The 25,799-nt window shown below is 41.7% G+C and overlaps 3 protein-coding genes across 7 annotated transcripts; 2 read left to right on the top strand and 1 right to left on the bottom strand.

The window, feature by feature from the left end:
• The first annotated feature begins 319 nt into the window (after window positions 1–319).
• On the top strand, window positions 320–6,722 carry mon1bb (MON1 secretory trafficking family member Bb). Of its 2 annotated transcripts, none has more exons than XM_041955040.1 (6): window positions 320–446; window positions 1,068–1,162; window positions 1,315–1,854; window positions 2,283–3,075; window positions 4,175–4,322; window positions 4,988–6,722. In XM_041955040.1, exons 2-6 carry the CDS (start codon window positions 1,084–1,086, stop codon window positions 5,213–5,215), a joined length of 1,788 nt encoding a protein of 595 aa, XP_041810974.1. In that variant the 5' UTR covers window positions 320–446; window positions 1,068–1,083; the 3' UTR covers window positions 5,216–6,722. The 2 variants fall into 2 exon arrangements, with proteins under 2 accessions (XP_041810974.1, XP_041810966.1); XM_041955032.1 differs by having other exon boundaries at window positions 1,258–1,854.
• Window positions 6,723–7,583: 861 nt separating this feature from the next.
• Window positions 7,584–17,736, bottom strand: brpf3a (bromodomain and PHD finger containing, 3a). 4 transcript variants are annotated; one of them, XM_041954792.1, is made up of 13 exons: window positions 17,442–17,736; window positions 14,561–16,087; window positions 14,121–14,277; window positions 13,277–13,408; window positions 12,981–13,109; window positions 12,556–12,868; window positions 12,095–12,445; window positions 11,235–11,789; window positions 11,104–11,161; window positions 10,058–10,146; window positions 9,761–9,858; window positions 9,461–9,615; window positions 7,584–9,365 (listed from the first exon to the last, which is right to left on the bottom strand). In XM_041954792.1, the coding sequence occupies exons 2-13, from the start codon at window positions 16,066–16,068 to the stop codon at window positions 9,182–9,184; spliced, it is 3,729 nt and encodes a 1,242-aa protein (XP_041810726.1). In that variant the 5' UTR covers window positions 16,069–16,087; window positions 17,442–17,736; the 3' UTR covers window positions 7,584–9,181. The 4 variants fall into 4 exon arrangements, with proteins under 4 accessions (XP_041810726.1, XP_041810729.1, XP_041810727.1 ...); XM_041954795.1 differs by having other exon boundaries at window positions 9,761–9,834; XM_041954793.1 differs by having other exon boundaries at window positions 13,277–13,405.
• Window positions 17,737–21,079: 3,343 nt separating this feature from the next.
• si:dkey-183j2.10 (glutamate receptor U1) lies at window positions 21,080–25,680 on the top strand. The gene is made up of 9 exons (XM_041960411.1): window positions 21,080–21,164; window positions 23,083–23,114; window positions 23,213–23,392; window positions 23,599–23,822; window positions 24,001–24,098; window positions 24,217–24,434; window positions 24,510–24,729; window positions 24,962–25,206; window positions 25,576–25,680. Exons 1-9 carry the CDS (start codon window positions 21,080–21,082, stop codon window positions 25,678–25,680), a joined length of 1,407 nt encoding a protein of 468 aa, XP_041816345.1.
• The last annotated feature ends 119 nt before the right edge of the window (window positions 25,681–25,799 follow it).

Here is a 25,799-nt window from a genome sequence, read left to right as displayed (position 1 = left end):
AGTGCTGAGAGCATTAATGTGGCTACTTGTCTCCTAGCTATATCGTATGTCAAAATGTATCTCAAAACCTAAGTGGTCATCCCTGTTTAATACTTTTATTTTAAAAATCGTGTATGTTCACCAGTGACGGCGTTGAATAAATCTGAAAACATCACTAAACCCCCCAAAGCACTTCATATATTTAGCTTACCCATCTAAAATTGTACGTATACGGTCTCACGCATTGTTGTCTGAAACGTACACCGAGGGGGCGGGACTATCCGTGGCCACCGAGCAGTCTGATTGGTCATTTGAGCTTGTCATCAGAGATTCCGGATGTCTGCTGTGGAAAGAGGAAAATTTGTTTTCTGCTTCTCATTCTTGACAGCTTGTCTGCGACCGGGCAGCCGATGAAAGTTAATGTAGCGAATTAGATATTCAACCCAACGCTTCGACGGTACAAACTCGTAAGTAATCGTTCTTTGTCTTTATCTGTCTAATTTTAGTTGACCACGATTGCTTGCATGCTCACTGTTAAGCCAAGGCCATGAAATTGATCTGTGTGTGTCTGTGTGTTGCTAGCAGGCAGTGTTAGCCATGTAACTACAGTCAACATTTACTGAGCTGCATCGGAATTCAGGGTCACACATTTATCAGAATGGAACAATAAGCCTTCTCGACCGTGAGCAAGTTCGTAGACATGCTAACAACAGTTTTAGAAGAAACTTGAGAAATTATTCATCAAACGTTAGCTCCGTAGCTCTGGCGGTCAAATAGCAGTTACTTTGCTCTCTCCGTCCAGCCGACTGCCGTTTATCTGTAGTGTAACATTAGCCAGGCTGCTGGAAGTTGCGTTCAGTCTTAAATTCCAGAGTCTGTTCGGTATCTTGGAGTTGTAATTGTTCTCTGTAAGCAGTTACCCTCTGTTATCATGTGACCTGACCATTACTCCAGTATGAGTGCTCCTATTCATTAGAGATTGAGATGCACGCTGTCTCAAGGTTCACGCTACAACCGCTGAAATACACTTTTTATAAAGCTGTTCGTCTAGAATTGTTTGGTTATAGGATGCTTTTTTGTGTCTCCAGTGACTGGGATGGTATCATGGAGAGAGACAATCATCAAGAAGGAGATGCAGAGGGAGTGAAGATTTGTGATCCACCCTCTGAGAGTAATCTACCTGGTAAATTATTTAATCTGTCATTGCATTCAAAATTTTACCTCATCTATCTTAAATTTTATCTTTATTTTTATAATTGCATTTTGTTTTCACCTTAGCTGACACCTTGGCTACTTCTCTCTCCCTCTTGGGGAATCACATGTTTCCTGATCCAGTGGAGAGAAATGACAGTATCAGCGTTAACACAGAGGAGACTGCAGATTCACTCCCATCAGTTGTTTCGGCAGAAGAGCAGAGTCTGGACGCGGACCCCCATTCTAACCAGGTAACAAAGCCAAATGCGGAGGAGACTGAAAACTCAGAGTGTCAGAACAATGTGTCCACCGCGCCGTGTGACGGAGAGACTGAGGATGCAAGCGCTGACAATGACCAGGGCGACTCTGGGGAGTTTGTCGTTACAATGCTGGCCAAGGCCAAGCTGGAGGAGCAAGGCATAGGCGTGAAAGGACGGTCATCTCCCTTGTTGGAGGCAGGCACCCAGGAATCTCCTGCCTTCATGTCTCACCGCGATGAAGACGTGACGGCGGACAGCTGGAGGCAGCACAGGAAGCATGTTTTTGTGCTGAGTGAAGCAGGCAAACCCATCTATTCCCGATATGGCAGCGAAGAGGCTCTTTCATCTACAATGGGAGTCATGATGGCACTGGTTTCCTTTGTTCAAAGTGGAGATAATATCATCCGCTCAGTCTATTCAGGTGAGAGCATTAGAGAGAGTTTTTGTCCTTGTTTTTTTTTTTTTTTTTTTTTAACTTTTGTACCATTTTTGTGAATGTCATTTTCTATTATGATAAATGAGAGCCAGTGTAGAAATATCACAGGGGATTGTGGGAGTGACCTGCAGTAGATCTGGCTTGCTATAGAGGGCATGTTCATTATTACCTATTGACAAAAAGGGCTCCATAGAGAACAGTGTCTGAAATACAATGAGCGAGGAGAAGTTCATGCATTTACAGTATTGTTTTCCAGTATTTATTTTGGAAATGGCTGTTATGTTTAAACTCATTTCCACATCCACAACTTGTCCAGTATTGTTGAGTGCAGAGCTGTCAATCATTATTAGTAGGCATTCAGCGTTACTTTCAGTATTGTGCTTTATGTTTGATGTGTCTTCTTTCTTCATCAGAGGAGCACACCGTGGTGTTCTTGCAGAAAGGGCCCCTTGTTCTGGTGTGTGTCTCTAGCAGTCATCAGTCCGAGCGGCAGCTGCGTGGAGAGCTCCTCTATGTGTACTATCAGATCATCAGCATGCTCACCCAGGCCAGCATATCCCGCATCTTTGAACACAAGAAAAACTACGACCTGAGGAGACTCCTGGCAGGCTCAGAGAAGATCCTGGACGGCCTTCTCAACTTGGTGGATTCTGACCCCAGCTTCTTGCTAGCAGCAGTGCACTGCTTGCCTTTAGCTTCCTCTCTCAGGGACTCTCTCAGCCAGATTCTGCAGAAAGCGATCACCCCCAATCTGGTTTTCTCCATCCTCATTGCAAAGAACCAGCTGCTCACCATCGTCCAAGAAAAGACGGTCATCGAGGACACCAGGCTGGAGCCCGCTGACGTCCACCTCCTGCTCAACCTCATCGGAGCCTCCTCTGCCTTTCAGGCAGGGGAGATCTGGACTCCCATCTGTCTCCCCCTCTTTAATCCTGACTGTTACTTTTATGCATACATTTCTTACCTGGACCCTCCAGAATGCACTGTTTGTCTGCTGCTGCTCTCGACAGACAAGGAGGCTTTCTATGCTGTAGCTGAGTGCAAGAGGAAGATAGAGGAGGCCATGGTGGCTCATAACTCACTGAGCCTCATTGCTAAAGTCCAGTCGTACAGCGTGAGCCAGGTGGGCGTCTCAGACCTCAGACACTTCATGTACAAGCCCTTTGATGTGCCAGACAACTACCGCCAGCTCACTCAGTTCACCAGGTGTGTGTTTGTGTATCTGTCATTATTCATGCAAGTTCAGGAGGGACATATAGGCCTAAATTGGTGCCTTCTATATTTTAAAAAACAAACTTTGTGACGTCGACAGATTTTGCAGTGGTATTTCTCTTTTTTGTTTTTTCAGAAATGTGTTTGTCATAAAAAAAAAATTTAGGGATTTTTTACGTCTGCCTTGTTTGGCCCCAACACTCTTGAGTGATTTTGATTTTGATTTCGATATGAGACAGAGAGAGAGAGACAGAGAGAAAAATTGAATTGAACTGGCAACATGCCAATGTCAGACGCATGTCTCTCTGCAAACCAATCATCAAATCAGTTGCCTGTACAGGGAGATGCTGCTCATGTTGATGATGGTGACAGGACAAGTCCTAACTGGATCAAATGTACACAATGTAACAAAAACACAAACCATGGTTCATACCTTGGTTTGGACTTTGACTTTTGAAAAGGCCCTTAGCCTAAAGAAAAAATAAATATTTTACATGGAGGCCATGGCTCGTGCACAGTATGAATGTCTTTTTATAAGAAAAACAAAACAAAACAAACAAAAAAAAACATAGCGAGTTCGGTATTTACAAATTGTGTACTTCAAAATACAGAGTGTTTCTGAAATGGAGTTAGAGAGAAGGCACAAAAATAAAAACTGTAAGAAATTCGAAAGTCTTTCACTAACCCTGCCAATTCACTCTCCAAATGAGCTGAACTGAAAGCACGAGTGTCCTGTTACATAAGCCAGTCACCAATCGAAACCTTGAAAAAGTAAGCAGAATTATACAAATAACCAGAGCACTATGCTTTAATTACAATTTCATTTACTTCTTATTAGTACCATTGTTTAGCACTGCTCAGAACAATGTTAGAAAGAGCCAAAATCCTCTCTTGAAATAACTTTTGCAGCTATGTTTTGTTAGGCCTCTTACTGTGCAACTGTGTCTCATCAGTATCCAAAAATCAATAGTTTTATTGATTGATTGGAGAATTCATCGCCATAGCCCTTATGTTTGTGTATATCTCTGTATCTTTGTTTATGTTTGCCTTTTCTGTCTGTAACCTTTACTCTGTGATTTGTTGCTGCGTGTAGCCCAGAGATGGAGGCACCTTACAGCAGCGAAGAGGAGAAAATGAGACTGCTGGACCTTTATCGTTACATGCACAGTCGCATCCACAGCACCTCACGACCCCTCAAGCTCATCTACCACGTTGCTGAGAGGGAGACTCTGCTAGCCTGGGTATGTAGCAGGGTTTACAGATACATTCCCACTGCTACTGCAGTGTACAGCCTCTGAATACTGTGTTTGCATCTATTCGATCATCTTTGACATGAGGAGTCTGAATTTCTTTTAAGGATTTAAAGATTTTTAAAGGAATCTTTTTTTTTTTTTTTTTTTTTTTAGGAAATTTGCTTTCTTGTTAAGAGAAAATCGTAATCGCTCTCATGTGTGCCAATTCAGTTTGAACTCAAGCTCAACTTAGCTTATCTTAGCGTAAACGGTGGAAACAAGGAGGGGCAGCTAGCCGGGCTGTGTCCAAAGATTTAACCTATACAAAAACTACAAGTTGCGGTTTTACCATGACTGTACTGTGTACTATTCCACGAGTGGGCACACTCGTGGGCTGTGTATGCATAGCCTTTTAATTAGTGAGATTTCGAGGTGGTGGTAGATGGACTTCTTTACCTTTGACATAGCCCGGCTAGCTGTTTCCCCCTGTTTTTTTGTCTTTATGTTAAGCTAAGTTAGCCGGCTTCTGGAGCCACATCAATCTCTTCTAATCTGACTCTCCGCAAGGAAGCAAATAGGTGTATTTCCCAAAATGTCAAACTATCCTTAAGCTCATGTGAACAGTGACTGATTGCTTCAGTGTCTTTTAGTAAAAAATGTCCTCTCCACTGTAGGTCACAAGTAAATTTGAGCTATACACCTGCTTCAGTCCTCTGGTGACAAAGGCCTGCGCCATCACTGCCATCACTAAGCTTCTGAGGTGGATTAAAAAGGAGGAGGACCGGCTCTTCATCAGATACCCCCCAAAGTATTCAACCACTCCAAACCCCAGCAAGAGCTCTCGAGGCGGCAAATCTGACCAGCAAGACTCCACAGATAACGGCTTCTTATCGCTTCTATAGGACTGTCCTCGTGCTGCTATAGTTGCTCTGCCTCATTCAACAATAGTTTGTACACTGGTTCCAAAATATTTTTGAACCCTCTTTTGACACTCGTTGGACTTTGACAGACTTTGACTACTGGAATCAAACACTACGTTTTACACTATTTAAGAAGGAACGACCTCTTTCAAGCTAGTATTATTTCTTTACCTTAACAAGAAAGCATGTCATTGCATCACTGCTTTCAATCTGAAAGAGTCAGGGCAAAACAGCATTAGTTCGTTTTAAATTAAACTGTGGTAGAAAATAATTGCAATGATATTTAACTGTTTTTATATTGTTTTATTACTGCAACATGAGAGAAATTTTCCTCACGGACAGTGAATGTATCACACAGATTACAGTTCCTGCATATGCTACAACTATTCATTGCTTCTTTTCCTGTGTAAGCTGGGGAGTAAAATTTAGTCAGACTAAATCTCACATGAAGACAGGATATGCAAGAAATGAAAGTATGTTGTTTTTTGGCCTCAACATAAACTGGAATAACAACTGGAACTGCCATAACAGGGATGGGCTACCATGTGTCACGCAGGGCCATGAACTATTTGTCCTCTATGAATCTGGTTACGCATCCCTGTGACAGAACTTGAAAACATGGTGTTGTTTCATATCTCACTGATGTTTCTACGCAAATTGAAGTGGTCAGGTTTCATTCGTGTTACATTATGTGCAGAAGTCAAGTAGGGAATCCCAGCCTGTTACACCTGATCACTTCACATTACTGTCATTGTTAGTGTTCTCATCGTTAGGAGTCAAATCCTGTTAGTTTGAACACCATCTGTTAAGCTAAGAAGATGCCACTGAGCTCCCGCAATGTTTTTCTGCGGATGGTTGTTGTACAATTATCAGTCGACACTTAACGTAGTGACTTCAGGCGACTTATCTTTTTGGATAATAGTTTTGTAAAGATGGTCTAAACACAGTAGCCTCATCCTTGTGTCCTTTGAGGAGTTTCCTGTCAATTCAAGTCTTAAGAGTATGTCAGTAGTATTATGAAATAAATCCCAGGTTGCACATATCTGCACTTGTCCCATTGAAGTAGAGATGTTGTGAATAAGCTTTGTTTTTTTTTTAATCTACAAGGAAATGACAAAATAATATTAACGCTTGATTTTGCGGGTCTGTAAATTCTGTAATAATTTTCTGTGATTTTTCTGGGAGGGAACTATTCCATTTTGTGCAAATTATGGGAAAAGTCGAAGCAGTTGATAAACTTCCAATTAATTGCTTGTGTAACCTTGAATCTTGTAGGCAGTGAGCTGAACATACAATTCTAGGAAATTTGTCTACAGGCGGGCATTCAGTTGAACAGATATGAAGAATAACGTTTGCAGTAATGAATAAATATTTACTTGGATTTCAATGCAGCTGCTCTGTCGATGAATTGTACTATTCCTTCCGGGAAACATCTGGGAACACTATCAGGAATTAAAAGACCCATAAAATCAAGTTTTACCAACATGTAGTTAAGACTCTCACTGTCATGATGTCTTTGATCGGTGTCACTTGTTGTGTACAACTTCAGGGGTTTGACGTGACCTGAAGGCTGGTCTTCAGCTGAGCCTCCTTTCTTAACTAAACAACTTAGCCTCACGGAAATCCAAACTAATGTTGCATTTGGGCGGTCAGCAGGGTTTTAATAGCAGTGGCAAACTCAGACATGTTTACATGACTACAAGCTGTGATGTGTGAAAAGTATGTTGTGGGAACCTGGTAAATATTGTGTTAACAGTTAAGATATCAATTAACTTTTTTCCAAATTCTTGCAACATGTTCAGAATCCACCAAGAACTTTCCTGACATTACAAGTTAAATATGATCACATAAATACTGAGGATCACATAATGGATAATGGTAGAAAATGCCATTGAGAGGACACTGTTTGTGTCCTCTAAAAGACAACAGGAGGCTGTACTTTAACACATTTGAAGAACTGAAGTGGGTCAGGCAGTTTACCAGTTCTGACATATTTGGTCAAGATGTGTGGAAGGAGAGTGTGCACATCCAACTCGAGGTGGGTACAGGTGTAGGATAAAAGCAGCATACAAAAATTTAACAAAGCAATGTTTCAGAGGACTTTGTCAGACACTGCACGAATTGTTGCATAATTTTTTGAAGGTTACAATATTCAGTTCACAGAATATCTTAAGTTTTCAGAGAAATGTGGAGGAGCGACGGCTACTTGATCTTCACACCTTCATGTCATCTTCTCTTCTTACTCTTAGCTTGTGTCCTCAAATGCTACCTCGACCCAAAGGAGGGGAGCTGGGAAAATACAATGATCTAAGTTGAGCAGGTGAAAAACGACATGTGCATGCAGTTGTTTCAAACAGCATTTATTCTTGTGTGAGAAAATATTGTCTCAGGCAGATTATAGATCTTGCGGTACAATTCAAATGGCAAGATCGAAAATCTCCTGCGCCACCCAAGAAAAACGATAACAAAAAAACTCGTAGACGACTGCGCTTGCTGCTGCCTACGGAGCTCAGGTCTTGTGCCACCTCACTTCTAGAGAATATGTTCTGACATGTTGGTGAATACCATCACTATTACAAAGAGCTACTTAGCATCATACGTAAATCTTTTCAATATTTTACTTTTTAAATAACACTCTCGACTGCCACAAATTATAAATTAAAATCTAAATTTGATTTTTGCATTCCTTAAATTACTTCATGTAAGCCAATATAAACATACATTTACATATTTACAAAACTATACACATGCACCTTTACTACACTGAGGTTGTATTCATATATTGTATGTATAGACTGTACACACACGTTATTGCCACATATGTGGCTCCTGGAGTCACCAATCCTACAGGTTTCCTCTCCTTTTTTTTTTTACAGACTGATTGTGCTTTTTTGAGTCATTTCAGCCAGATTTGCAAACAATTGCAAGTTCTTCAGTGACTGATTGCAGTAGACTTTGTCCGAAACACAAACCAATCAGTTTCAACTGTACAGTGGCTTCACATCTTACAAACCAAGTAGCTGCACCGGGTACTCCAACATTCTAGTATGATAATACAGTTTCACAATATGGAAAAATCAGTTAAGACCTCCAAAGTCCCACCTGTAACACATCATAGCTGGACTAACAGTTCAAGAATATTGGCATGGACAGCCCACAGACCCAAACCAGTCCACAATCAGTATCTGTTCACTTCAAGTTCTTCTGAACTGACACCTCCCCTGTTGCCTCTACTAAGTAATTCTCAAAATTGTCAAGTAAAAACAGATTCTAGGAGTCAAACATACAACCATTATGCTCCACTTCACTCCACTTTGTTTCAAACTGATTTTTTGAATATAAATTTGGATTTAATAGAAGGAGGACCTGATGTAAAGTTTTGTAAAGTTTGATGCCGTTTACACAAAAAATGTGATGTGATGTTACCAACGGCAGTTAGAATTAGAAAAGGATTTTTTAACAGCAAGACCTATAATTTCTATCAAGAGCTGTCAAAGCCAAAGTTCTGTGGAGTCCAGATATGACGTGAATATTAAATGGGACTTTCACACTTCATTAAACACAGAGACATATCAATGGCAAATACAATCTAAATATGTTTTGAATCAAGACAGTCCCTTTGACAATTAAATATTTACACTTATCTCACGTACGTCTTGACTCACTTTGGCCTAAAAAAAAAAAAAACTTTATATGATGAACACATAGCAACAGTGGTTGTGTAAAATCTTTTTTAAAAATCACAAGAATAAATGAACAAACTCATCAAGGAAAATGTCTTCTCAAGCACTTTTTCCTCTCCATTTTAAAAATCAGAGCAAGTGTTTTGTGCAGGAAACATTCAAATGCCATCAACCGTTCGTTGGACTTTCCCACCTTTTAAAGAGCATTGATGAAGCTTCTATACATACAACCAGTCAGCCCGTTTCAGATGATAAAATCTAAAATTTATATAAAATTGGAGGGAGTGAAGTTCAGATTTCCTCTGACGTGGTTTAAATGCACCATGGCCCGGTCGTATGCAGTGTGCACAGACTTGCGAACGCTTGGTTTCTTGCCTTCCATTAAGCGCAGTTTGTCCACAGTGTCATCCCTCCCCAGCGGCAGCAGTTTGTTCCGAGGGAGCCATTGCCTGAAAACCAGAGGGAGAATTTTCAAAGTGACCATGACCACTGCCCATTGTTTTAAAATTCAGCATGAGGTTCAGCCTGCCTGTCTGAATCTTACCAAGTTCTTTTGGTGTCAAAGAAGAGCACTAAGAAGAGCTTTTCGCCTTCTTCCGTTTCCCTCCATTCGCCCAGTTTGAGCACCTCCACAGGAGGCACTGGAATAGGGATGCCGTTGTGAAGAAGCCCTTCCTGGGGCATGTCTGGGTCAACAATCTGTAACAATAATTTATGTCAGTTACAGCTCACTCCCTTCTATGGGATTCAATGAGGCCTTTTTCTGTATGTCAGCTCTCAGACTTTGCACTATAAGCCAAAGAAATGCTACAGTGTGTACACCATAGGTCAAAAACATCCTCACCATTGCTGGGTATGATGGATATCCTCTGCATTTGGCCCAAACTAGGTCCAGAGGTGCGAGCTCAGTCTCACTATCTAAAGACAGAAGTGTAGACTTTCCTGTGAACAGGATATTCCAATATATCCAATTAATCTGTGTTCATGAACGCTCTTGAGCCCAAATTGAGAATTTAATGGAATGTTACTGCTCATGAAAATTGTAATTTTGGGGTTTTGTTTGCAGAATCTTACATTACAATCCAAACACACAAAAGCTGAGGCATTTCACTGTATATTGATGCCTATGTATCATACACACCAGACCCAGAGATGTCTCCATTCTCATTGCTGGGAACTTTAGCCAGTGCAGGTTTACCACGACTTCGTTTGGGTGGGGAGACGCTGCAGCTGAGGGGAGAAAAGCAAGAGAAGTGGGCGATTTTTAAGTCAAAGTACACTGTGTGATGAGACAATGGCTATACTTCAGTACCTAAGAATGTCAAAGACAATGGGCCTCATGCAAGAACATTTTCCTATACCTACTGTGAGGTCCTCTTATTTCAATCTTAGCTTGCTCAGCAATATATCGTATATTGCCCATTTATTGGAGGCAATTTTCATTTTGGATTAAGTTTGTTTCATAAATGGTATATATAAGCCTGAACCCAACAACACTGGGACACTGTGTAAAACAAAATACAATGATTAGCTAATCCTTTCTGGCATACATTCAATTGAAAACAGTGTAAAGACAATATATTTAATGTTTTACCTCATCAACTTCATTGATTTTTGTAAATATCTGCTTACCCTGAATTTGATGCAAGAACACATTTCAAACAAGTTGGTACAGGAACATGTGGAAACGCTCTGAAAACACCTGGAACATTTCACATGCAAACAGGTTGATTGGATAGTATCATGATTGGGTATGAAACGAGCATCCTGGAAAGGCTCAGTTGTTCACAAGCGAGGATGGAGCGAGGTTCATCACTTTGTGAACATATGATTGTGTAAAGGATGTTACTAAATGGGCTCAGGAGCACTTTGGAAAACTGTTGTCAGTAAACACAGTTTGTTTTTATTTACGTTTTACACAGCGTCCCAACTTTTGTGGAATCAGGATTTAACATATTTTAATCAAATAAAAAACTCCAAATTCACACAGATTAAGCGATTAATTCTTAAGTAAGCGTGTCTGGACCACTCCCGAATTTCATTCTTAACTACAAGAACATTCTCGGTCTGAAAAAACTGAATGCTACAAATTCCCTTAAATTGCTCCTATGTACCACCAAAGAGCAAATCTGTTCGTAAGGGTGGCTCTGTCCATCAGGCCCACTGCCTCTGTGACTCCACACTCACTTTATTTTTTGGTCATCATCCTCGTGGTCTGCAGATGTGTGCTTTCCATTTGTCAGGCCTAGTGAAAACACAAATGAAATAGTGACAAACATGGACTTTCTAGAAAAGAATCTCTCTTTAACTGTCCTCACCTCCTTCTCTGGGTGGTGGAGGAAGTTTGTCTGCTTCACTTTCCGAGCTGTGGCCTCTGGACCTCAAGTGGTGTGAGGAAGGAGAGGGGGGTGTAGGGGAAGCATTGGGGGTAGGAGGTAAGGTGGTGATGTTGGTCACACTGGGTGAATTTGGGCTGGCAGGGGTGCTGTCCAACCCGTTTGTTTTATCCTCAGATGTTTTGCCATTTTCCTGTGGCAGGGACTTGTTTTTTGCCATTCGCGCCCCATTTTTAGCTTTCTTAAACAAAACAGACGTGCGACGGCCGACTCCAACCAAAGGCAGAGTTGGGGGTGTTCCCAGCGGAGTAACCTCGTGGACGGCCTCTGGTTGTGAAGATGGCGTTTCACCAACTTCGGCCTCATCTTCCCCTTGGCTTTTGCTTCCACTGCGGGACGATCTCTGACGCTTGTAGGACCGTCCGGGTGACCTTCGCCCTCCAGTTACGATGCCCAGGACCGGGGGTTCGAGAGGAGCGTCTCCTGGCAGCGGCGATGACACTGGGCAGGTAAGTTCTAGCACAGGTGGAGAGTCATCTGGATCAAAGAAAAATTTATGTCAGGATCATAAATTCAGTTGAAACGATCAGTGATTAATCTTATAAGCTATTCATTAATGAAAAACTGCAACCATTATGATCTGCTGCTTTTCTCTGTTTAATATCTTTGTAAACTTGGTTTTTGACAGCTGATCAGACAAACAAGACATCTGAAAAAGACTCTCCATAGATAATATATATAAATAATGTCTTAATAATGTCATTAATGGCTTAATTTTCTGAGCTTTGGCCAAATGGCGTTCAAGAAAAGTTATTACGTAATAGAGTAAAAACACTCTTTACCTGTCCCAGAGTTGGACACTGCTGTCAAAGGTCCATTATCAATAACATCTGTCTTCTCCTTTTTCTTCTTCTTTTCCTTCTCCTCCTCTTCTCCCTCCTCCTCCTCTTCCGCTTCTTCCTCTTCTTTTCCATCCTCCTCCTTGTCATTACCGTTCACAGACTGAGAGTTTTGCTGCTGCTGGTTCATCTTCTGTCTGAGAGTGTTTATCTCTCGGCGCAGCAGCCTGATGCGTTTGGTTCGACCACCGCTGGTCCGCATGGATGTAACCATGTCCAGTTTGTCCAGTAAGGCCTTGAGCTGTTCGTCTGTGGTTAAGTGCACTCTGTTGTCTGGATCCAAGAGAGAGTCGACTGTAGAGAGCAGGAGGAGAGAAACATTAAGGAGAGGAAAGGGCAGATTAACCGATGAGACATGAGGGTTGTGTTCACCAGCAAATAGCTAGCTCCCACTCTTAACTCACCGTCGTCCCACGAACAGTGGTAGAAGCCATGTTTGTTCAGAGTGTCTGGGAGATGCATCCCAGTGCTGGGGTCCAGGCCGATACTCTGAGACTGCCTGTGGGCGTGACGGAGAATGGCTCCCCCCACCTCCCGCAGTTGTAAGGCTGCCTTGTGAAACATGGTGTCCTTGGAGTTGTACTTGAGGCAGTTGGAGATCACGAGGTCAAAGTCCTTCTCCAGGTCGGCGATGGAGCAGTAGGCGTGTCCCTCCAGTTTGGTACGCATGGTGGAGAAGTCCATGGGTTGGGAAATAAACTCCAGGTAATCTGGGACCTCAGTGAATCATGAAAATAAGACTGTTAGCCGAGACAAAATGAAGCCAAACCAAATACGCTGCTGGGTGACAAGTGTGTATTTATGCAGGCTGTTTTCTAACTGCACCAACCTCGGACAGATTGACCGGCTGAGAGAAGATTTTTGCTGTGTCCTTCTCTTGCAGTTGGTCCAAGGTGGATCGCAGAAGCACCAACGCAGGGGTCAACTTCAATTCAAGGGCCGCCTGTTGAATTTTCATCTGCAGAGTGATGACGCAAACACACAGGGGAGAGTAGGGGAAACGCAAGGTCACTCTTTAAGGTTTAAAATTAATAATATATGGTGAAGAAATGAATGACAATAAAATATTATTTCCACTAAATAATAACAATACAGTAAATAATTCTAGCTTCCTCTTTATCGCACCTGCTCTCTCTTTAGCCTCTCTCTCTTGCGGATGAGTTCCACCAAAAGTCGCGCTCTTTCCAGGTCTTGCCTCAACTTTTGCCAGTATCGTAGCTCCTCTCTTGCGGCACACAGCTTCTCATCAGGCTCCTTCTGAAAACAAATTTTTACTAAAATGAATTAATCTCATTACATAACCAGATTCTAGTTCACATAAAACGCCACTGTGTGGACATCACTGTTGAAATGCTGTCATAAATATATATTTTACAATCCCCTTCACCGTGGATAAATCTAACAATCCACAATAAATCTTCTTTTTACCTGCATTTTATGGTTTGAACACCTTGACACAGCTTCAGGCCTCCCTTGCCATTTTAAATGAGATTAAAACCAATATCCACAACTTTTTACCCATGTCGCCCTCTGCAGTTGTGAGACGTCTACAGCAAAGATGACAGAGCTGTGAAGGGTTGTGTGAATCAGCCGTTGCAAAGTGTGATGTCTGGGCTTATGTTTTGATTTCAGTGTGTGAGAATACAAACATGGTGTGAAGTGGTTTGCTTCAGGGACTTGGCTGACTTACTGAACAGACTTCATCGGTTCTGTGAAGGCCTGATACTCTAATCACTATATTTGTAAATGTGCTGGGTTTAATATATATAACATACGTATATATAAGTCAAAGTCAGTGTGGATACCAGCTCTCAACAAGTCCAAAATATGCACAGTCGCATGTGGGGAGGATGGTAATACCCGAGGTGCTTGGCTTTCATGTGTTAAAATGAAACAAACACTTAAAAGTGCTGACAGGCAAGCAGTTTAGCACATTTCCAGTAACTTTAACTAACTAACAGGAACACACCTGCTCTGCAGTCTTGTGGGCCTGGAGGTGGGAATGAAGTCGGCGTATTAAAGGCATCCCATTTCGTGACTGTCGTTTCAGTAACCAGTAGTTATGAAGCCTCTGCATGAACTGATTCTTCCTCTGGACTTCAACTCCTGTGCAGATCTTGTTCAGCCTGTGGATATGTAACAGTTGTACATGAAAACCTGCGCGACAATACTGGTGGTCATAAAAACACCACTAACCTATTAACTTATGATAATTTAACTTATTTCAAGTGTCAATGCGTGCAAAAAATACTCCACATGCATTGGATCACAACCTAATTAGAGATGGCAAAGGTGTTTTCTATGCATCTTTGGAGGAATATTAATAATGTGTTGTGCGGCAACAGGCACAACAGTATATTCATAAGGTGTGCTGAGTATGTAAATTCAGACAGTATGCAAATGTCACACCTGTGAGAGGGGATCTGAGGCACGAGCAGCACAGGCACAGTTGAGCGGCGTGTCGACCCACCAGACCCCTTCGTATTCTTCTTCTTCTGGCCCTTGGTCGTCTTCTTGTTTGGCGGTGAGGGGGGGCTTTGAGTGTAGGACCTTTGACCCCGGTTACCCCTGCCCCCCACCAGTCTCCCTTCTACCGACTCGTCTCCAGACCCGTCCCGCCGAGACCCTGTTGGAGAATGATGCTCGCAGAAAGCAGTTTTCTTCACAGAGAAGGTGGTGCCGTTGACACCCGTCTCCCGGACTGGATCTATCTTCATAAACAGGCCGGCCTTCTGGGCGCATGTGACATGAAAGGCCCTGTAACAGTTGGCTTTGTGGCACTGAATGGATGCTCCCCTGCCTTTCTGCTTACACAGATAACAGGTAAGCTTCCAGCGAGCAGTAGGGATGTTCTTGACCCCCTCAACAGGCTCCAAAAACACCGTGTTGGCAAAGCACACCTCCGGGATCCATATGGCACAGACCACATGGGCCCAACGTCCATCACTTGTCTGTTTGAAGGCACCTCCGCGGTTGGGACAGAGCACACAGTCTACAGGACGGGAGGGGGACTGCAGGCAGCAGCGGCACAGCCACTGTCCCTCAGGTACATAGGGAACACCGTAACACTCCTGGTGGACGGCCAGATTGCAGATGTCACAGAACAGGATGACATTACTGTTGAGACATTCGTCATCCAGGCAGACGCAGCAGAAAGCATCCTCGTCGACTGCACTCTGAGACAGTGCCTGGCTGCGGGACTCCAGGATGGATTCCCTCTCCAGGCGGTCGATCAGCAGTTCAAAAGTGTCAGGAGATACGGAGGCATGGCCGTCAGTCACCCTCTTTTGGTTCACCATCTCCAGCCAGGCCAGGTCCTCCTCGTCCATATCGTACTCAGCCACACTGTCCTGTTCCTCCAGTGATTTTTCTATGTAACAATAATAGGCTGCTGGGAGAGGAGGCGCCTCTGAGGGGCAAACTGAACTCAGCACACGAAAGGTGGGCTCAGGCAGAGGGCTCTGGTGGGCCGGGTGCTGGAAGGAATTAGTAGGTCCTGTGTGCTGCTGCGAGCCAGACCGTTGGTTCTGGTGAGCCGCGTTTTTACCACTCCTCCGGTTTTTAGAGTTTGAAGGTTTCCTCCACGATCTGGTTTTACTCTGTGTTTGTTCACTGTTCTCCTTGTTGCTGTTGCACTCAGCAATGTCCTGGGCCATCATCTCGTCCTCGGTAATAACCGGAAGGGAATCTGTGATGTTAATCCGATGGAGCCTTCCATCTAAGTCCACTTCCACTATTTTCTGTGCCTGAGCATATGTCAAAGTCTCCCTGGATGGAGAGAGCTGCAGTCTGTAGGGCGAGGGGGGCCGCAGCTGGCCAGACGATCCCCTGCCCCTTCCTCTCCCTCTGCCTCGACCCCTACCCATGTTGAGTCTGCTAAAAACTGTGTCACATTCCCACCTCCTCACCTTCAGCATGGGAGTGTACACCAGCTCCCTAACAGATACAAGGGAAGAAAAAATATTAAATGCAATGATTCTGGTCTCTTCATCAACACTTTCTACTTTGTGTTATTACCTATTAAGATTTACAGTAGCTGTTATTTTGTCTTCATGTTATTGTATATGTTGTTTGTACTCCATACATGGTCTCCAGTCAATAAAATCTGAGATATGACTCTGATTTTACTAGGAAATCACTATTTTGATATCAAGTTAATATCACACCTTGTTGACACACACAGTAAATTAACAATAATTGTCAGTGTTGGTTGTATTATTGTGCTATTTCAATTAAAAACCTTTGTAATATCATAAAAATATTACGGATATCACCATTTACCCACCAACTGACATGCCAATATAAAGTATAGTTAATCTTTTCTGATACCCAGCTGTCCAAGATTATCACTATAGGCTCCAACTGTGTGTGCGTTAATTCAGGCAAGACAAAGAAGCCAAAAAAAACAATGATTAAAACGTTAGAAAAATTATAATAATTATTGTTTAATAAATACATTGTTTAAAAATAAAATTACAAATAATTAATCATCCATTAATACTTAATATGTTGGTTACAAAAATCTGTTAAATATCTTGCTTTATGTTCTATTAGTGTGTCTATAATTAATTTGTTATTTCCCTAATTAATCATGTTCCTTTACTGCTGCCAATATAAGTCATTTTGTTTTGTATTATTAGTGAGATCTCATATCTTTTTTTGTCAGTCCTAAACACAACAGTCACTGTGTAAAAGGGGTCAACTCTGGTGCTGTTATAATACAAACACAGCATGTTACCTCAAGTACTCTTGCTGCACAAACACAACTACAGTAAGTTGTACTGCTTGCATGCGTGCACCTTAGCTGTCTCTCCATTGGTCCAATCTGGAATCTGTAAGGTTGCAAGATTTCTCCGGGGCCAATCAAATGCCAGTATCCTGTGTTTTTTTCCTTGTTGCTGTGCGTAGTTAGGTTGAAGAGCGCTAAATACCAACCCGAGTATCTAACATCTGTCAGCCATTTTAAGCGCACAACAGCAGAGACAGCATTTGGGCTGCAAGTTGATTAGCAGCCCAATTACACATGCCAACAGCAACCAGAAAGCAGACGCACTGTATGCACCGTGCCTAAATGCATATATTAACTGCATGTATACATTAGATCACGACACTGCAAATGTGCAACGCTTCGGGTTTTGCTTTGTGCTCCAGACCCCTGCAAAAAGATTGTCTCTTGCTGATGTGATAACGTTAACGTTACTCGGTCGGACAGGACACACAGAAGTCGTTTAACACAACGGCAGATTTTCTAAGCAACGCTGAAAATGCTTAACATATCAGAAAGGTTTACCTTGTCAAATCGTCCTCTGCAGTGCGAGTGCCAAAGAGAATAACTGCACCTAACTAAATGTCAGCTAGTGACAGACTACAACCGAGGCGGACATGCTAGCCGTTAGCTTAGCTAGCCGGTAAATTCAGGAGCGACAGCGTCATCTTCAGCACTTCAGTTCTCCGCCGCGACTTCGGTCAAACACACAAACTCGACCCGGTTTCATAGTTATGGTTTACACCTTTCAAACGATGCTGGTTCACAACTTGGGGGCAGCAAAATACCGAAGATATCAAATTAATGTTCCTTGGATGAGGCTAAATATTCAGTCAAGATGGCTTGAAAAATACGCCCCTTTGGAAAAAACCACCTCAGCCAATTGTAGGTCGCCGTTTCACCGCGCACGCAACGCGCACCGATTTCTGATTGGTCAGCGCGATAAACCGAATCCATCGAACTCACTCTGGAGTTCACAAGAGAAAAAAGCGGTGAGGAAAACAACAAGACATATATTCCGCGCCTTACAGCCCCGTCTTTATTTCCCATCCACCCCATAATTTACCTGTTCATGCATCTGCTCTTTATGGAAAACATGTTTTGTTTTTTTAAAGCTTGCAAATTAAACGATCCAATAATCAAATAAAATGACCAATATAAAGAAAATAATGAAATGCTCATGTACAGATTAGGCCTGGTTATAGTACCATCACAATTTAGGTTTGCAATCTTGCATGCATTAGAATAAAATAAAGTGAAGGCAAAATACATCTGAGATTGAGATTTTAGTCCAATTTATTGAATTTATAAATCATTGTGTTAACTGTTCAATCAGATTGCAAATTCTGTTAAAAAAAATCATAATTTTCATTTGAAGTAGTTAAACAAAATCCAATCTCAAAGTCATCTTACTAGCTTTAAAGAGCTTTCAACCATTCCATACAGTCTTCAATAGCAGATGGAATTTGCTCAGTTGTCATGGAGATAGATCTTTTGACATCCAAACTCAGTATGCTATGATTTCATCCACAGCACTTTTAGGACTTTTCATATATGGTATAAAAGTTAAGCAAGAAAGTTCATTATTTCATTGAACTCACCCCAAAAAGCTACTGAGTGGACCTGGAGTTTGGATTGTTTTGTCAAACTGCTATCTCCACAGATGAAGACTGAACTTCATGCTTGTTGGCATGTAAGCTCAGTATCTGACATGATTTAATCCACAGTATCCAGAGGATTTCATGTTGTCCAAGTTAGGACTGTTTTGCCAGAACTGCATTGGCAAAACAGTCCTAACCCACTAATTCAGCCTTTGACTCTTTCATTTACTGAATGAAATGCCAAAAATTAACTTTTCATCCAACACAGATGAGAAGTCCTAGAAGTGCTAGCTGACTTCCATGTCACAACATCCATCTCGACACTGACAAAGACCATATGATACTGTTGAAAGCTCTGGAAAAACATTGAAAGGTGACCATGAATTGGATTTTTTTTTTGTCAAACATGTAGATTTAGTTTCAAAGCCTTATTTGATTTAATAATAAAGTTGAAGAACAATAATGACTTAAAATCATGTACATATATTGTATGATTTAACATATATTCCAGCAAGCAGAAGAATTCTTTTAAACCACATTTAAACCATAATGTAGGGAGATCACATGCAAAAAAAAAAAAAAAACTTAACAGAAAATTGGATAGATGTAATGCAGTATTTCTCTGACTCTGTTAAATTCTTTACTTCCATCAGCTGAGGGAACAAAATGACTCAATTAGAATAAGTGTCGCTAATTTTCAACCTTCTTCGGTTCTGTACTAGATTTGACAGTAATGTTCTGGGTTTGAGACCAATCAAAGCCAACAATGATTTTTACTAAATTAAGTTCATCTACTGGCAGGAGTTGATGCACTTACTTCAAATTGCAGGATGATCATATGCCAGTGCTGAGACCCAATAATTTGACCATGCCAGCAGGCTTTTGTTGAATTCACTTCTATATTATTACTCACTTTATAGTCTGCATGATCTTGCTCAAACTGTGAAATGAGCTGATCGCTGGCTGACTCAGCTCTTTAGGGCACTAGTTTCCCCACAGGTGCTGTAAAATGTCTGCTGAACACACACACGGTGACTAATTCAGTCCCCTGTCTCACTATAGACATCATTACTGTAGCATTGACTCTCAAATTGATTTATATCAGCTTTTCAGACATTAACTGAGCATACTGTAACTTGAATTTATAACATCATTTATAATCCATGACAAAATCATTTGTGAAATACTTAGTTATACTACAGTTATGTAGTTACATGTTATATATTAGATCTCACTCTAAAATTGTAGCTGCCAGACTGTTTTCTTTTCTTTTTTTTTTCTTTTTCACCAAATAGCCTATTGGTTCATATGTTGTAAGTAAAACACAAGTTTGTTAGCATTCCTGTCAGAAAACTTGGGATTTTGTTTGCATTAAAAGAAAATCAATCATTCATTAAAACATTGTTATACAGACAATATTCATCCAGAGTGCCAATCTGACAAATCTGAAGAAAATTGTATTAAAATATTGATTTTGGAGCTGCACAGAAGAAACTCCTGGCTGCCTGCTAGCTTTCAACAGACTGGTAGTTTTTATCTCTGCCCATGCAATAATAAAATATTTTTAGTTATTCAACCAAGATAATTAACTAAGGCCCACACATCTTTCCAAGGCCACATTTGAGTTATTTTCTCAGAAAGATAACGTTTTCTATGTCGGGCTCTCTGCAGGAATATGTTCAGTCAGTATGAGCTTTCTCTCTGTGTTGCAAAATTTTGATTATTCTTCAGGGCCTTACAACATTTGAGCCAGTCAGTCAATTGTATGGCAAGATTTTTTCCTTTTTAAAATGTCAGTGGAGAGCAGAGAGAACTGTAATGCTGCAAAAGCTGATGCTACAGTTTGTAACTTTCTTATACTGAGCACAAACATCTCCAAAGGAAAATCATGTGTATGTAATTCATTGCACTATAGCAACCTCAACACAACTTTTCAAACTAACCTTTATGTATTGCTTTCTATAAATTTAATATGACAGTAGCAGCAGGAGCTTCAAATATAACTCTGTTCGATGTAAACGTCATAAAAACCTGTGATGCTCAGCTTGACCATGATACAAGTATAATGTTACAGTTCTATAACAAGATAATGTGACTGTGCTTTTAATTCAATTCATTTATATCATTCACATTTTCTCCAGGGTCACTTTTAGTGTAAAACAAAACAAAACACATTTTGTTCCACAGTGGAAGCTATAAGTCCGAACTTCATGCTGTTCCTCTCCACCCCTTCAAAACTCATCCGCTTTCTCCACCCACAAAAACTTTGTTGGCCGTCTTAACACATTTGAATCAGATCACACTGCATCACAGTCAAGCTCACTGGGGTCAGTCTGAAGTCTGACACCAATCCAGCACTCACATCTTGGACTCTTGTCAGGTAGTAAGGACATCCGTCATATGTGCTCTCCTGACTGATCCGTTTCACTGTTTCATGTGTTGATTCGATCCACATTTTTGCATTTGTATCAAGAAAGGTCTTAATATGCATTTATCTAAGTTTATCTGTTTGATTCATCTGATGCAAAACCAACCACTCATTGTCTTTGCATAGCTTGTAGGATGCAAATCAGAAGAATTGCGATGCTGTTTGGCTTCTTTGTGTTGTCTGTTGGGTTTTTCCTGGACATGGGAGCATGCACCGCAGGTAAGGAAGTCTTTTTTTTATAACAGTTTTGTACTTGCCACAGAATAATACTAACACACCAAATCAATATAACAGATTTCAGCCAGCTTGTTAGGGAACACTGACTAATTTTTAAACTCAAACCATTTTGAAAATGGCTTAGTGTGCACCGACAAAGAAGTTAGTCTGATTGACAACGTTAGAAAATTTTGTTTTGTCTCTTTACAACTGATGCTTCAAAGTTTGACCCGGTCACTGCATTTGTCATTCAGTGTGGTGGCAGCTTGCTTTTTTTTCTCTGCCAGAGTCTCCATGTTTTCACTGCTGGATTTGATAGAAATTTCTCAGGCTTGACGAGACATAAATACATAAACAGTTAGCTCGGATCAATATCAAAGTGTAGCGCCGCATCCTGTCCAAAACAGAAACAGAAAGAACAGAAAGGGAAGCAAGCCAGTTGACAGTCTCACAAAAAAACGGTAATAAATCAACTGTATGGAGCAAACAAAAGGCCAGTGTTTCAGAGGCCAAAAAGTGACAGGGGCTTGAAGAGCTTGTATACGTGTCATCTTTTGAAAAGGAGGATCTGATGGTTGTCAGGATCACCCTGTGGTGATGGATCCCCAGGGCCTTGGCCTGAATCGAGGCTTTTGATACTCTTTGACTTCCCTCCCATCTCACAGTGCCGTGGCATTGACAGTCTGAATTCAAAAACTGCGCTAAATAGATTGTGGTGTGCAAAGCGTTCCAGATCTCTAGGATACCGGAAACCAGCTGGTCCAGGTCAATACATGTGCCCCAAGATTCACCTCAGACATCTCTGCATGCCAGAGTAAAGTCTGAAGATGGTCACTGCACAAAGGGGTCTTTGATTCTGAAGTTTAGGGTAGACAACAACTGTGGAAAAATTATATCAGACAAAAAACAAAACAGCAGTCAGTTGCTGTCTAACAGCACTCTAATGCATTCCCATTATTTGTTGTCCACTCACACCTTTCTAACTTTTGAGTTTCCATAGTCAAAACAAATGGAGCTCATGGCTCCCAAACTGAGTACCATGGAAGCCTGGGATAACTTAAGGATGGACCACGAATGAAACAAGATTAATTCATTTAACTCTTTTATTGGACATTTTTAATAACATTTCACCACATAATAAAGAACAAGCAAACATTAACGTAATCCACATCTTACATGTTCAAATATTTATTAGAAGATATCAGGAATAAAAATCATATCAAAGAGAATAAATGTCTACAGCTATGCTATCTGCTTTGTGAGGCTGTACATAAGCATGGTGATGCTTTAAGCTAAATGCTTACATCAGGGTGTCAAGGGATTCATCCTCTGGGAAGTAAATCTATAAAGTAGATGTTGAGATATTTCAATGGATAAAGTAAAACTAAGACCTGCTGGTGGCACTAGAGGAAAAGTCAGAGGATCACCAAAGTCATTATGAGTCATCCTCTCAAAACCATGAATGTCTTTACAAGTTGCCATCTTAATCCATCCATTAATTGTTGAGATATCCGATGTGATGGGCCGCCACTGACATCCCTATAACCAATGTGGACTTGTGACCCCATATCGCAGGTTATGGCCTTAATGTGGACATGAGCTGTGAGCAGCTGAACCAAAGAGTCATTTTTTTCTTCTCGATTCTCGCTTATTTAAAGGGTTTTTGGAGGCCTGGAGGGATACAAATATCTAGCAGTGCACAAGGAAAAAAGAACAATCTGTAACTGATTTTCCTTTCTCATCCCTTTCATCATCTGGTGACCCTCAGATTCATCTTGAGTCCCCTTGGGGAGGTTGGGAACCACTGATTTATTCCCCCTCATCCCTTTCTAAATTCCCAACTTTTTATAGATATGTTGAACGGTGCTTGTATCTGAGTTATTACACTAACATGTGTCTTGCTCTTCCCCCTCAACATCAGTGCAATCAGAGCTGAGAATCACAACAATAAAGGTAGTTAATTTGTTTCTTTTGAGCCTATAGTAAAGCTAAATACACAATTTAATAAAAAACACATTTCACTCATTGTCTTTTGACATATTTCCTTTAAGCAAGAGCCGTATACAACGTCCAAAGGTGCACAGCTGGAGGGCTTTTGCATGGACCTGCTGTCTGAAGTCGCCAAGAAACTGGGCTTCAAGTACAGAGTGCAGCTGGTGAAAGATGGCTCATACGGCAGACAGGATGAGAGCGGGAACTGGAATGGGATGATTGGAGAGGTGGTGAGAGGCGTGAGTACATGCAAACTGACATTTGGTGGGGTGAAAGGACAGCAAACCACTCTGCACAAGCTTGAATTACCCAGCTGTCATCTGTGACTCACAACTGATGCATTCAAAATAAGTGAATATGTGGTGTGAACAATATCAGCAGGGTTGTTGTTGCAATTAAAATCACTTTAATTCTCCTAAAGTAAGCGTTTATTCATTCCCTACAGGAGGCAGACCTTGCGATTGCGCCGCTGACTCTCACTGCAGCTCGGGAGAAAGTGGTGGCGATGACCAAACCGTTCATGCAGACAGGGGTCAGCATCCTGCTGAGGAAGGATATCTCAGAGGGAACTGGCTTCTTTGAATTCCTGACCCCCTTTTCAGCCGAGACTTGGGTCGGCATCCTCGTTGCATACCTGGGGACCGCTGCTTGCATCTTTATAGTTACCAGGTTGGTGATGCAAGTAGTTTAATTTGTCTTTAAAGTGATAATTATGATTTATTTCTTGATGTTTATTGATGTGCTGTGGATTTAAATATGAATTTATAGTTCTTGTCTGAGCTTTGCTAGCAGTGCAGTCCCTTTGAGTGCAGCCACATTAAAGATTAATATCTTTATGCAAATTCAGGCTCAGCCCATGCGAGTGGAGTCAGCCTCAGATTGAGCAGAACAGATTCAGCTTCCTCCACAGCCTGTGGTATACAGCTGGAGCGCTGACTCTACAAGGTAAACAGCCAAGCCTGACACCTTGTATGCAACCAAATAGACAGGAGAATATCTAAGCTTAATGAATTTGATCATTTGTTTCTTTTTCTTTTTTACTGAGCTCTTTTTGTGTTGCCAGGTGCTGGTCCTCACCCCAGAGCTCTCTCAGGACGTGTCACCTGCTGCAGTTGGTGGTTATTTTCCATCGTCCTCCTGGCTTGTTATTTCTCCAACCTCAGCTCCTCTAAGACCACTGACTCCACTCACCTGACTGTGAAAGGGTTCGATGACTTGGCCAATCAGGATGTGATTGAGTACGGCTGTTTAGCTGGCTCTTCCACCCTTGCCTTCTTCAAGGTACAGACATCGGATCACTCAACAATTAATTAATACTCACTGCTGTTTCCCTAATCCTGTTTTTCCTTCATCCAGAATTCAAACAATCCAGTGTACCGCAGAATCTACGAACACATGGAGAGGACGAAGAGTTTTGTGTCATCTATGGATGAAGGCGTCCGGCGTGCAAAGGAGGGAAACTTTGCCTTCATTGGAGAGTCTGTGTCTTTGGACTTGGCAGTAGCACGCCATTGTGAACTGGTCAGAGCACATGAGGTCGTTGGCATGAGGGGATACAGCATTGCTGCTGCCCTTGGTGAGGCTATTCATTTTGAAGACTGAATGAAATTTCACAAAACTTAAAACAGTATTATAAAGGTTAAAGTTATTGGTCCCTGTGTGTATGAGCTGCCTTTGTCATGTCTCTTTGATTTATTTTCATTTTTGTCACACCATGTGCTTTGCTTTGAAGCCAGAGATGAATTTTCCATGTGAGTGGACAATAAAGAGGTCTCCTCTATTCTATTCTGTTCTTCAATTTCCTCAAGGCTCACCCATCATAAAGAACCTCAGTGTGGCAATCCTACAACTGAGTGAAGCGGGGGAGCTGGCTTACCTGCGAAGCAAGTGGTGGGCCAGCAGCTGCATTGCAGACAAGGCCAAGTCTTTAGCTGTGCAGCCACAGAGCCTCAAGGGGATGTTTCTGGTTCTCTCCCTCGGCCTGGGGCTCGGAGCACTGCTGGCTGTCCTGGAGCTCACCTCTAAGAGCCGCAGAAGCGCAGCTGAGCAGAGGGTATGTGCAAGTGCATGCACAAATCACATCACTTCTGTCAGGCAAAAAAAAAAAAAAAAAAAAAAAATCCATCCCCTAAGTGTCAACTTTTCAGACTCTACACTAAACAACCTTTTCTTTTGCTCCACATTGTGCATTTGTGTTTGTTCAGGAAGATTTTAAACAATGTGATAAGCCTGTAGGCCGCAATGTTTGCTCAACCATTTCAAGACAACACAATCTGTTCATCGGTTTTCACATCAGCTGAGACGACAAGGCTCAGACTGTCACGCTCCCTCAACCACACGACCATGTTTACATTAAATTGGTCAACATATTCATGAATTGATTTGTGTCACTGCTGTTTATATTCATGTGTCCCTCCCACAGAAATCCTGCTGCACCGTGCTGACTGAAGAACTGAGTCTGCGCTTGAGAACCAGCGATGCAAACAAACCCCAGGAAAGTGTAGACAAAGATAAAGAAAAGGCATAAAAACATCCTGGAAACATGTCCTTTTCTGAAAACTCTGATTTCTTTAACTTTTAGTTCTTTCAGTTTGATAGCTGTTCATATTTGACAGAAACATTAACTCAGTTGTAGTTATTTGTAAA

This window comes from Chelmon rostratus, chromosome 2, assembly GCF_017976325.1.
Source record: "Chelmon rostratus isolate fCheRos1 chromosome 2, fCheRos1.pri, whole genome shotgun sequence".
Taxonomy (NCBI): Eukaryota; Metazoa; Chordata; class Actinopteri; order Chaetodontiformes; family Chaetodontidae; genus Chelmon; species Chelmon rostratus.
The sequence above is the reverse complement of the archived record's forward strand: the minus strand, read 5'-3'. Positions and strand labels throughout refer to the sequence as shown.